Source organism: Trematomus bernacchii, unplaced genomic scaffold (genome assembly GCF_902827165.1).
Source record: "Trematomus bernacchii unplaced genomic scaffold, fTreBer1.1, whole genome shotgun sequence".
In the NCBI taxonomy this organism is placed as follows: domain Eukaryota; kingdom Metazoa; phylum Chordata; class Actinopteri; order Perciformes; family Nototheniidae; genus Trematomus; species Trematomus bernacchii.
This window is the reverse complement of record NW_022987690.1, coordinates 437,925-449,783: the sequence shown is the minus strand read 5'-3', so window position 1 is coordinate 449,783 and position 11,859 is coordinate 437,925. Positions and strand designations below refer to the sequence as shown.

The 11,859-nt window shown below is 41.1% G+C and overlaps 1 protein-coding gene across 1 annotated transcript; it reads right to left on the bottom strand.

The window, feature by feature from the left end:
* Nucleotides 1-6,725: 6,725 nt before the first annotated feature.
* Nucleotides 6,726-10,966, bottom strand: cx43 (connexin 43). The gene is made up of 2 exons (XM_034138306.1): nt 10,868-10,966; nt 6,726-9,527 (listed from the first exon to the last, which is right to left on the bottom strand). The coding sequence occupies exon 2, from the start codon at nt 9,509-9,511 to the stop codon at nt 8,348-8,350; it is 1,164 nt and encodes a 387-aa protein (XP_033994197.1). The 5' UTR covers nt 9,512-9,527; nt 10,868-10,966; the 3' UTR covers nt 6,726-8,347.
* Nucleotides 10,967-11,859: the final 893 nt, after the last annotated feature.

Here is an 11,859-nt window from a genome sequence, read left to right as displayed (position 1 = left end):
AACTCTTCTGGGCAATTTGTAAATGAGTAGAATCTACTTTGAATGTAATTTGTACATTTGAATAACTTTTAAATTGTTCTCATTTAGAATTGTATATTTTCAGTGCATTAGAACATTACTTTACATCTGAATGTGAAAACACCAGGGTCAATGATGGATTTAGGTCTGATATCTCAGATCTTATGTTATAATACCATGTTCGATTAATAAAATGATAAGCTGCAGCTCAGCCCTGTGAGAACATGTGGTTTGATTTAGTGCTGTGGAAAGATTCAAGAGAAGACTTGGAGGAGAAGAAAAGAGCAGTGTCCATTCATATTAAGAAATCACTGTATATGTTGCATCGTTGGAGTAGGGCTGTGCGATTATGGCAAAAGTCATAATCACGATTATTTTGGTCAGTAATTGATATCACGATTATTAAATACGATTATTCATTGACTTTGAAAACATCCATTTATTGAACTTTAAAACAAATACAAATAATAATTTGAACAGTATCTTTTTAACTGTTGATTACCCTGAACGTATAATTCAACTGAAAAACCAATACAAAAATAAATGATACATTTAAATTTACATTTAAATAAATATCAAAAATAATAAATACCAATAAACAAGATCAACAAATATTTTGGAGCGCACTTCAACAAGCTACTAAACATATGTAAATATGATAAATACAAATAAATGAGACTAAAATAAATTAGATCAAATATGTTGCAGTGCACTGTCACAACCTAGCAAAGCAAAATAATCGTTTTTTTCGATTATGTTGTTTTCGTAATTGTGGTAGGCCAAAATCGTAATTGCGATTAAAATACGATTAATTGCACAGCCCTACGTTGGAGTAGCTCAGGTCGTATGTGCAGATGACAATAAAACCTTTGAATCTTGAAAGATCTTGAATCTTGTCCTTCAGCGGGCTCAGAACTTGCTGCTCTCCAGTGTTCGATCATGATGCATCTCAAAACAACTCTCATCATATAAAACAATTGGCTAATGCTAAGAGACTTTATGAAGGCCATCGGCGCGTTCACACCAAGTACTTTTCCCACAGTAGTTCCTGAGAACTTTAGTTCATGAGAGTTCTTTTAGTTCTGATGAACTAAAGCAGATCGCGTTCACACCAAAATGAGTTCCTGGGGGTGGATTAGGCAAATGAGCCGCTGACGTCACTTCTTCTTCTTCTGCTTAGCTTTTCCTGGCAGGCCGCAAACAACTTCACGGCGAGTACAGTAGGTGGCGGTATGCACCTTAAAGTTGCAATCCGCCAAAAAACCGAGAGAAGAAGAAAAAAAACTTCCGCTTCCGCTGTATGCTTGTGTTTACCTTCCGACCTCAGTCAGACACGCTATGGAGTTGACTGAAGTTGTGGTTTTGGTGCTGAGTTATTTAAGCCAATAACTCAGCCACAAATACAGATCGCGGTTAAGATCGCGGATCACATTTATATCTGAGTAGGCAATATCAATATAATCAATTACTGTAGTACATGTCATTCATTTATTTGTGATATAAAGTCTGTGCCTAGGTGGTGCATATTCTGGAAAATCAATTGAGAAACAAAAAGAACAATCTGAAATTGTTTAAATGACTTCTGATTTGTCTGACCATAGGAAAGAGTTAGATAAGAAATAATACCACTAACATGTCTGTAGTATTGCACAGTAAATAGGCTCAGCAGTTAACACCTTTATTATATATCCTCCTATGTTCCCTTACTATAATTAATTAAAATATTGAACTCACAACACTGTTAATTACAAACTTAACCATTTATCTTTCTATAAATAGTGTTTGTGTTGATGGACGCCATTTTGAAATACAATTGAATGATCTTTTTCAAAGACACATATATGGGGTGGGACACAATAAATAAAGCTTCGCCAGTTTCATGATGGTATCAGAATAATCACTTACATGTGATGTATAGGATGCTACACAGGTCACCATAAAGATAAAGTGTCAGGAGAAATAAGCAAGATACATTTTCTGTTTAATCGCAATGTAGGTTCTCTTTTATTTATCAGCAGCAGATCAATAAGTGTCAGTAGTATCAAAACAATATAATAACAGGGACACAACGACATCCTGACTGCAGTGGGGTTTGAACCTGTGCTCCCCTGATCCGAACACCAACGCACCAGACCACTGCACCACACGCCTCCCAACAAGTCATTGTACAGTTTATCAACGACGACAAGTTTTTCTTAATTTTTGTATTGAAGGCCTGTTGGATTTAATCAGCTCGCTTAGCACTGCCAGAAGCCCAGCCTGAAAGGTATTTTGTTGCTCCACCTGGCGCGCCGACACCTCCACCTGGCGCCGCCGAGTCAGCATGGCGCTGCATCACCATGAGCTGGTCGTCCGATTCCTGGGCCTTGTGTGAATGCAGCAGCTGTTCGTCGTGCATCTCCTTGGCACGCAGGTCCTCATTCTCCTTGCTGACCATGGCACGGCAGTCCATGGTGTCAAGGAAGCTGTCATTGCGTGCCCACTTTCCTAAGGTGAAATATGCAAGATACAAGATCAGTTTAATCGCAACAACGACACAACATTGTCCAAATACCAGAAGGGGAGCAGCCCATAACAGAGAGCCCCCCACGTCAGAGTCATCACTGTGGGCGATCTCCACCTCTGAGGCCCAATCCCAAACCACTCCCTCGACCCTACCCCTCCGTGACGGAGTGAACTCCGTCTGTAGCCACACTCGCAGCTCAACGAGGCTCCCTCCTGTCAGATGGAGGGAGTAAATACAGCGGCAAGCTTTGGGACAAACTCCCCTCTCTCCGGCAGAAACAGGAAATGCCGTAACTGTATGTAACAACGGTTTCAAATCAGCATCTCTTAGACAAAAAATATAAATTAATAACTCAAATAAAACTCCAAACATCTTTCATTGTGTTACTTTTTTGTAAAGCTCTTTTAGTTTTAAACCTGATGTTTATAAGCTTCTTAGTTTTTGCAACAGTCTGTAAATATACACAACTTTATAATAAAATGCACACATTTACCTTTTTCTAGACTAAACACAGGTATGATCCTAAGTTAAAAAAATATGAGGTTATCATGAGGTTGTTAACATCGCAGTTTATCAGTGGATGTTTGCTGGAACTACTTTTTAACAGCGTGTTTCCTGACGGACACACACAGCGTGACTCCGGTCAGGTAGAGACCGGTCTCAAGTCAGCACCGATGCAGACTCGCTGTTTGAGGGCTTGATAGCCCACTCCCCCTCCACACTCGTTGGTTTGGAACAGCACTTAATGTGGCGGACCCTCCGTGCGAACGCGCAAACGGAGGGGTAGGGGTAGGGTGTAGCATGTCGTTGTGTCCCCGAGACACTTCACCCCAAAGTGCTCCTGTGGGGATTGCCCACAGTATTGAGTAGGTAAGCTTTGGATAAAAGCGTCTAACAAGTGACATGTAATGATTCAAAAAGCTTTTGGTGGCCATATTGAATAACAAACCAATGTGGTTTACTTGTTATCCACAGTTTAGCTGCTAAATGTTACCTTTACAAAGCTACGCTGAAAACACAGCAAAGTTAATATAACGGTATTAGGTTAGTTGAAACTAATATTTTTATAGTTAAACTCAACACTTTTCTTTGTGCTCCACATATCTAAATGTATAAAGTGTGTTTTCACCTCCGTTCCCTCCTGTTTGCTGCAGTATGGCAGCAGCGGTCAGGATGGGATCCTCTGTGATCAGATAGTGGTCCTGATGGTGTCCGCTGACCGGGCGCAGGCTGCCTACTCTCAGCGGGGGGGAACTGAACGTGGAAACTGTGTTTCTCTGAGGGATCCTCCATGTAGTCTGAGAAGCCTTCTGAGGAAACAAGGTCAAACTATTTAGGATAATACTATGAGAAGGAACAATGTTAAGCCAGTAAATAGAATTTCAATTACATTTCTACTTAAATGTGCAAAAATATTAGAACATCAGTCTTTGTGGCATGCAGGTAATCAACTGTTTAAGCTTTTACCATTAACATGTAGAATGAATGTTGCAAATTACTTGAAATTAGAGCAACTACAATATATTGTTTACCTCAGTGTAGCAGGGTTGCCAACTTTGGGTACCTGGCTGGAGTGAGATTTTGATATCATGGGTTTAATTCGGTTTAATTACACATATGCGCACGAAATGACTGTTATCGTGTCAGCAGCGGGACCTTAGCATATATATAGGATATATATACAAATACACAATAATGGACACAGACTATAAAGGGCACACAGTTTCATTCACTAATGAAAGTCAAACATGTTTGTTTCCACTGTTTTATTGTGTGCCTGTCGCGATAAGCAATTAATTGACTTATTGTACGATAAATAAAAATGAACTCGATAACTTTTCTGACCTCGATAAATTGCCATTTACATGAGGATGTGACTAGCAGTTTGAAAGGATGTACTTGAATTATTATTATATATTATCATTATGTCAGTGGTCTAAAATGGTCATACAACGGTGCCGACAATATTATCGTTTATCGCAATAATTTCCGGGAAAATGTATCCAACAAAATTAATTATCGTGAGAGGCCTATACATGAAACACACACACACAAACAAATCTACAGACTTACTCCAAACTGCCAAATATATTAATTAACACACTCTCACTCTCATATACTCTTTGACTCTATTTTGGCCTAGTAGAACAATAACCAGCAGACTTTTACTTTTTTATCATTTCTACTGGATCTTAGATCTGCGCATGCCCAATACGGGTCGGCAGTTGCGGCTCCAGAGTATTTTTGTTGCGTAATCTATGGTAGGGCTAACCCATACAGTGGTGGGGCTCAAATCAGTATTTGCAATGTAATTGCATACACGCTCCCCCCGACAGTGAAACGCCACGCGTGAGGTTTAGATTATTTAATTATCTCAATCCAAATTGAACTGTATGAAATAAAAAGGCACATTTGTCTTGTAGTAAATAAAAAGGGCGACCTGGAGCCAATCCTGCAATTTCCCCTTAAGTGAAAGAGTTGACATGCTGAAAACTCAACCCCTGCAGGGGGGTCTGGGGGGGAGTCTCCCCCAGGAGATTTTTTGAAATACTAACATAAAATACACATTCTGGTACTCTCTTGAGAAGAAAAATAAATAAATCTATTACTACACGACATATTTAAAAAAATGAATGCCATTTTAGTTTTTTGTTACTTTGTTCTGAAAGCTGAACCTGCTGCTCCTCACAGAGAGAAGAGGGAAGAGGCTGTGTGAATTACTGTACATTGTGGATAAGGGTGGATAGCCCCCATTGTTCTGTGTGTCAAAATGAAAGACAGCCCACACACCTATCAATCATCAAACCGTGGGGTCTTATTTCATTACGTGTTGATTTCTATCAACACGTAATGTTGTATCGATGTATATAGAGATGTACTACCGCAAAAGTATTCTCCGTCGGGACTTCCTGCAACAACACCACGCCGTTATCGTGATTCTGATTGGCCAGAAGACATTATCAAAGATGTTCTATTGAGAAGACGATCACTAGTGACAAAAGTTTTCAAAACCGTTTCTAGTCTTCGGTATTCTTGTTTTTGGCGTGAGAATAGTTTGAGCAGCGTGAGAGCGTGAGATTGAGAGTGAAAGCGTGTGTCACACGCCAGATGCGTGAGAGTTGGCAACCCTGGTGTAGCCACACAGGTCCAGCTAGCATGCTAATTGCTAACGTTATATTATCGAGTTATCCCGGAGGGGAAAACTAGTTTCTAATCCTGAGAGAAACACCTCGCCTGAAACACACGATTAGTGCCATGAGTTAGTGAAGCAAATTACATAACATTGCACACTTATTAACAAGTCAAAACGTGTTCATAGCGGGCATGGATGAGAATAGCTAGCTAGCTAGATGTTATTAGCCAGCTTGGACCTAACGTTAGCAAGTTCTACCGTGGCTAGCTCGATCTACTGAGCAAATAAAAGTACATCTAAGACCAGTATTGTGCAGATTAAAACAGTGCAGTGCATGTATTTTATTTGACCTTCGTAGTCGTCCCGACATGACTTTGCCAGGTCTGCTAACTTTGCTGATCCACTGAAACTGCATGCAGTAGAAGCTTCGGAATGTGGCGCTTCGCGTCCTCCGAGTCAATCGCCAGAAGCGCAGACACATCCTCATCCTCATCACTCCACCGCTCCAATTGATTTATTTAGTGTTGCTATAATAACTGCTTTCACAAAAGGAATCTCTTCGTGTGTGCTGCGAAGCGAGGAAATACAATGGCCGCTTACAACAAAAAATTCTGAGTCAAACGGGCGTGGTTTGCATTCCGCACAGCCAATCAGACGTACGAACTACTTTCTCCCACGATAGACCCTGCTCTGTAGCAGGGACTGAAAAGCGAGTCTCGCGAACTAAGTTGAGCTACTTTAGTTCCTGGGGCTTTTTGGTGTGAACGCAAATATATCGTAGTTCTGATGAACTATTGTGGGAAAAGTACACCAAAGTACTCCGGTGTGAACGCACCTCATGACAATGTCTCTCTGATGGACCCTGTGACATTGTTCTTTTATCTGCAGCCGGCAGAGTTGAGTCAGTCTGCTATAAACGTTGTTTCTCACCTTACAGCAGGCCAAACACCTCTGACTGCATATTAAAGATGGCAGCCGTTGTAATCTGAATGATTCATTCAAACTAAAAATGATGATGAAATTAGACATTTCAGGTCTTCGTGGAATAATCATTGCCAAAAACAAAACAATTTTGTCAACTGTTGTACATTTATTGGTTAAAATAGCTTTTCACAGATACAATGAGAGAGTTTTGCACTTACACTGTACAACAGTGGAGGGATTAGCATTGACTGAATTATGGCAACAAATGAGCTCTGCTCCTGCTCTCACAGGACCAGAGCTCAGATGTCTAATGGTATACTCTGTAGTGATTTTTGTGTTATCAAATAAATTAGTAACATGTGTATCAGAAAACTCTTACAACTAACTGTGTGCATCACATTACATCTCTACCATCAAGATTTCAGTGCAAATGCCATTGTAGCTGAAAGATCCATGACACATGTAAGTACCGACAATATGATGCACAAATGATGATTTAAACAATTCAATTACAATTCAAAGGAAAAAAGGCCAAATTGAGAATTATCTTAGTGTTTGTAGTTATGGAGCTACATTGGCATACATTTTAATATAACTGACTAAATATTAGTCCAGATCTATAGGCAGTCTTCTAAAAACTCACATTTGTATTGTGACATAGTTAGCTGAATTTACAGTACTTAAAAATCTATTTCTCAAGCAGCAAGGGCTACATTGAGTCTGAAAAAGAAAACAATACCTACAGAACAAAAAAGATCATTCATTCAAATATGTAAAAGAAGGAAAGCCATTCTACAGTCTTTCTCTACAGTCTTTCTCTACAGGCCACGGAAGATAAGAAGATAAGACACAATAATAAAGCCTTCCTTTATGTTTGCTGAACCCTCACACACACAGCCCCAAAGACACATGGAAACATAACAGCACATACATTCAGTTGATCAGGAAACCACAGTCCATGCTGACTGAAAAAGTAACCAAAGAGAAAGATGTGTCTAACTGTCAATAAATATAAAGTTTCAGGGGATTAATGAAAAATGTTTTCTGTGAGTTAGAGATGCTGATAGTAGTCACTTGTTGGAAGTCGTACTGATGCCAAGCAATAAATATTCACTCAACTGATATTAAGCATCCTGCCCTAACACTCGCTGTAGGCCCCAATAAGGCTGCGTCTTTGTTGAGACTCAAGTGATTTGAATAAAGAACTGGGACCAGAGTTAAAGAGTTCCCATGGGTTCATTCTATTGATGCACTCAAAGAGTACAAGCTACTCAATGCATGTGTGTTTGTTTTGAACCTGAAAGCTGACTCACTTAAGAGTTACCTTCAACTCAGAAGTAGCAGAGTAGAGTTTACTCACTTTTTTAAGTCCAAACAGTGTGGCGTGCTTATTGGCCAACAGAATGTAAATGAACCAGAAGAAGCAGAAAAGACTTATTTTGATCTGCTCACATGTAAACAAAACAAAGAAGGCTCCTCATTCAGATGTGATGATGGGAAGTGAAATGCTGTCACCAATAGCAGAAACAAAGAACAGAATGTAGCTGTAACCATGGCAACTGAGAGCAGTAAACCACCGGCTGTTAGTCTTCTCTCAACCAACAGTTATTGAACAAATATTTGCAACTTGTACCTATGACAGTGTTACATAACAAATGAAATGTCTCTTTGAGTGACTAAGAGTCTGTGATTGAGGTTACCCCCCCACATGGATCTTACATGTGATGAAGTGTTTTCAGCCACATGTTGGGGGGGGGGCGCAGGGCTTACACATCCAGGTCGTCCGGCCTGGCCCGGCTGCTCATGCGGCTGCTGGCCCGGCTGCAGGGCCGCGCCTCCATCAGCGCCAGCGGGTGCAGCTCGTGTCCCGCGGGCGACGACAGTTTCTTATCGTGGGTGTCATCAGGGAAGTCAAAAGCCTGAGCGTGGGAGTTTGAAATAGTGCTTCCTCCACCAGTCTGGCCAAGGCGGTTCTGCTCTGTGGAGTAGTTGGCCCAGTTCTGCTCGTTGGCCTGCTTGTTGTAGTTACGGCAGGAGCCAGTTCCCCGCTCCCCTGTGGCTAGTTTGTAGCCTGGGGGGGACATGGGTGAGAGTGGTGCGGTGGGGGAGGAACAGCCGTTATAGTAGGCATACTTAGTGGTGGACAGGTCTTTAGGAGTGTGGCTCAATGTGCCTGCATTTGGGTACAGAATGGGGGGCTGTCTGCCCTTCACGCGATCTTTGATCCTCTTAAAGAAAACGTAGAAGAGCTCGATGACGTTGAGCATCAGAGATACCATAGACACCACCAGCATGAAGATGATGAAGACCGTCTTCTCCGTCGGACGGGACAGGAAACAGTCCACCCTGTGGGGGCAGGGGTCCCTCTCACAGGTGTACACTGCATTAAGGCTGAAGCCGTATATGTACCACTGGATCACCAGGAAGCCCACCTCAAACATAGACTTGAATAAAATGCTGACTATGTAGGTTCTGAGCAGGGCCCCTTTCATCTTCACTTTGCCGTGCTCCTCGATGCCATACTTGAGCTTTTTCAACTCAATTTTCTTCAGCGGGATGTCAACATCACCTCCATCATTTTGCACAGCTTTAAGAATCTCCTCCTTCCTGGCAAACTTCTGCTCCTTCCTGTTTAGGTAGAAGACGTGAGCCAGGTAGAGCAGCGTGGGCGTGGACACGAAGATGATCTGTAGGACCCAGAAGCGCACGTGGGAGATGGGGAAGGATTTGTCATAGCACACGTTCTCACAGCCAGGCTGCTGAGTGTTGCATTTGAATGCAGACTGCTCGTCTCCCCAGGCGGACTCCACGGCGGTCCCCAGGACCAGGATCCTGAAGATGAAGAGGACTGACAGCCACACCTTCCCCCCCGCAGTAGAGTAGGCCTGGACCTTGTCCAGCAAGCGACCCAGAGCACTCCAGTCGCCCATTCTCAGGTAGCCTCAGCTGTTTAAAGAAGAAGGGGAACAATGTTGAACTGTCAATCATATACAGACACAGAACCAGAATAACATAAGATTCACTTCCTCAGGGTTTTTGGCCTTTTGGAGCATTTCATGATTAAACAGCAGCTAATCCAAACACTGCGATCAGTGGTCAGTGTATGCAACACTGCATTTAAATTCAGGTAAATGTGGAAATATATTTTAAGAAACCCTGAATCAGCAAGACGATCAAATCATGTTATGTAGCTCTTCAATAGAGAACCATGGGAAAGTAAATAATGGCATATTTAAATGCATCTTAAAGCAAAGCTAACACACAGCGCTCTGAGGCAGGCAACTAGCTGGGCAGCGCGAGTCACATGACCCGAGTATACGCAGGTATGCTAACCCCCATATTAAATACCTTATTCTATATCATCTTATCAGTCTTCTCCTCTCTACTCCTGTGAGCTTTTTTCCAACAAAGATTTATGCTTTTAATTATTTGCCATGGTGAGGACAAAGACACAGAGGGAGGCAGCGTAAAGTGTCTGCCCCTCCAGCCGGTGGAAGAGCATGTAAAGCTTTTAGCTGTTCTGAGAGCAGCACAGAGCCGTGACGACGCTGGGAGATGTTCAGAACTTTAACAGTGCTCACACACTCTCCTGACCACTGAGTCTTCCTCTTCATCTCTCAGCATAAATCTGACTAGCTTCACTAAGCTGGAAAAGCTGACCTTCTCTGTTCAACATTAGTGTTCTTTAACAAAACAAACTAAATACATGGGTTACATCCAGGACCAATATTTCTTGAGTCTTGAAGTGACTATGGTTTCCTCAGTTATATGAGAATATGACCTAAGGAAGTAAAACGTTTGTCACATGCCATAATTAATAGTTGTCAGGGGTGTGGACTCTCTGCCGAATCTGAAGGCATTATCTTAATATATAATAATAATAATAATAATAATAATAATAATAATAATAATAATAAGTCAGCTTCACCATGGGAACTCTCTTCCAGGAGAGACAGACAATGGGAACAGTTTTACTTTTTGTTATTACACAGAACATATCCCGCCACTTTCTACATGAGTGACTTTGTGTGCTGAAATTGATCAGACAGAAGAGAACAATGGAGTCCAACACTTCTGAGGGCCAACGGACCCCAGACCCGGGTCTGATGGAGAGTGTGAGCGGGGGAAGGGTCCAGAGGGAGGGAGAGCCGCAGCGGAGTCTCTTAAACTCTTCAACCAGAACAACGCACACAGTGAAGGAAAAAGTTGTAACTTTAAAAGTGTCACTGCGCGTGTGAGGAGCGCGCGGCTGTGTCCAGGCTCAGACAGAGGAAAGTGTAACTCACCCGCAAAGTTTCCGAGAGCAGAAGAAGAGCCGCAGCCGCTGAGCACTTCAAATCCAAGTTCGGGACCAGGAGGAACTGAGAGGAACTTGTCAAAGTTCCTTTATAAAGGCCCGTCAGACTCCAGTCACCTGATGCATACGTCAGGAGGGGGGGGCCTGTGTTGTGAACTCTTATTATGACTTGTTTCTTTTTCTAATCTTTGTTATTTACTCTTAACTATGATTGCTTTTTTATTTATGTTTTCTTTTTTACTCTTATTATATTTGATATATCATTTACTATATCATATACTCAAATGTATGAATTATTTTTGTTTTTTCATGCTTTTTTATTTACGCAATTATTATTTAGCCTACTCTTTAAATAATAACAAACTCTTTATTATTTATGCTTTACTATTATTGCTTTATTAATCATTAATTGTTTTGATACTGTATTATTTAGACTTCAGTATTATTGTTAATTATTCAATCTTATTATTAATGCTTTAGTCTACATTTTTAAATGAATGCCTTTACTCTATTATTTATAAGTATTAATGCTTTATATTATTTGTTTGTGTTATTTTGTATTCTTTATGCTTTAAGTTATTATTTATTCTTTACTCTTAATTATTTTTAGTCAGATCCCAGCACCCTGCAGAGTCCGTAGAGGACAAACTGCTGAGGCCCGACTCCTCACAAATATAGCTTTCAGATACTCTACTATTGTGACACAAGAATCTAGCAGCCTCAACATTAACACGCAGCTCCACATGAACCCAGAAAACACGGTGACAATGCGTGTAATATAGTCCTTATGGCCATTTGAATTTGTCTTGGCTCACCCCTGCATAGGCATTATTATTCTGTTATGTATTCAAATGATTAGTTATTGTTTTCTTTTTCTTTAAAAGGGCACTATCAGGATGATGATGATGATGATGATGATGATGATGATGATGAGTCACATTTGGTGCTCTAGTGGAGCAGTGCACAGCACCACCTAGTGAT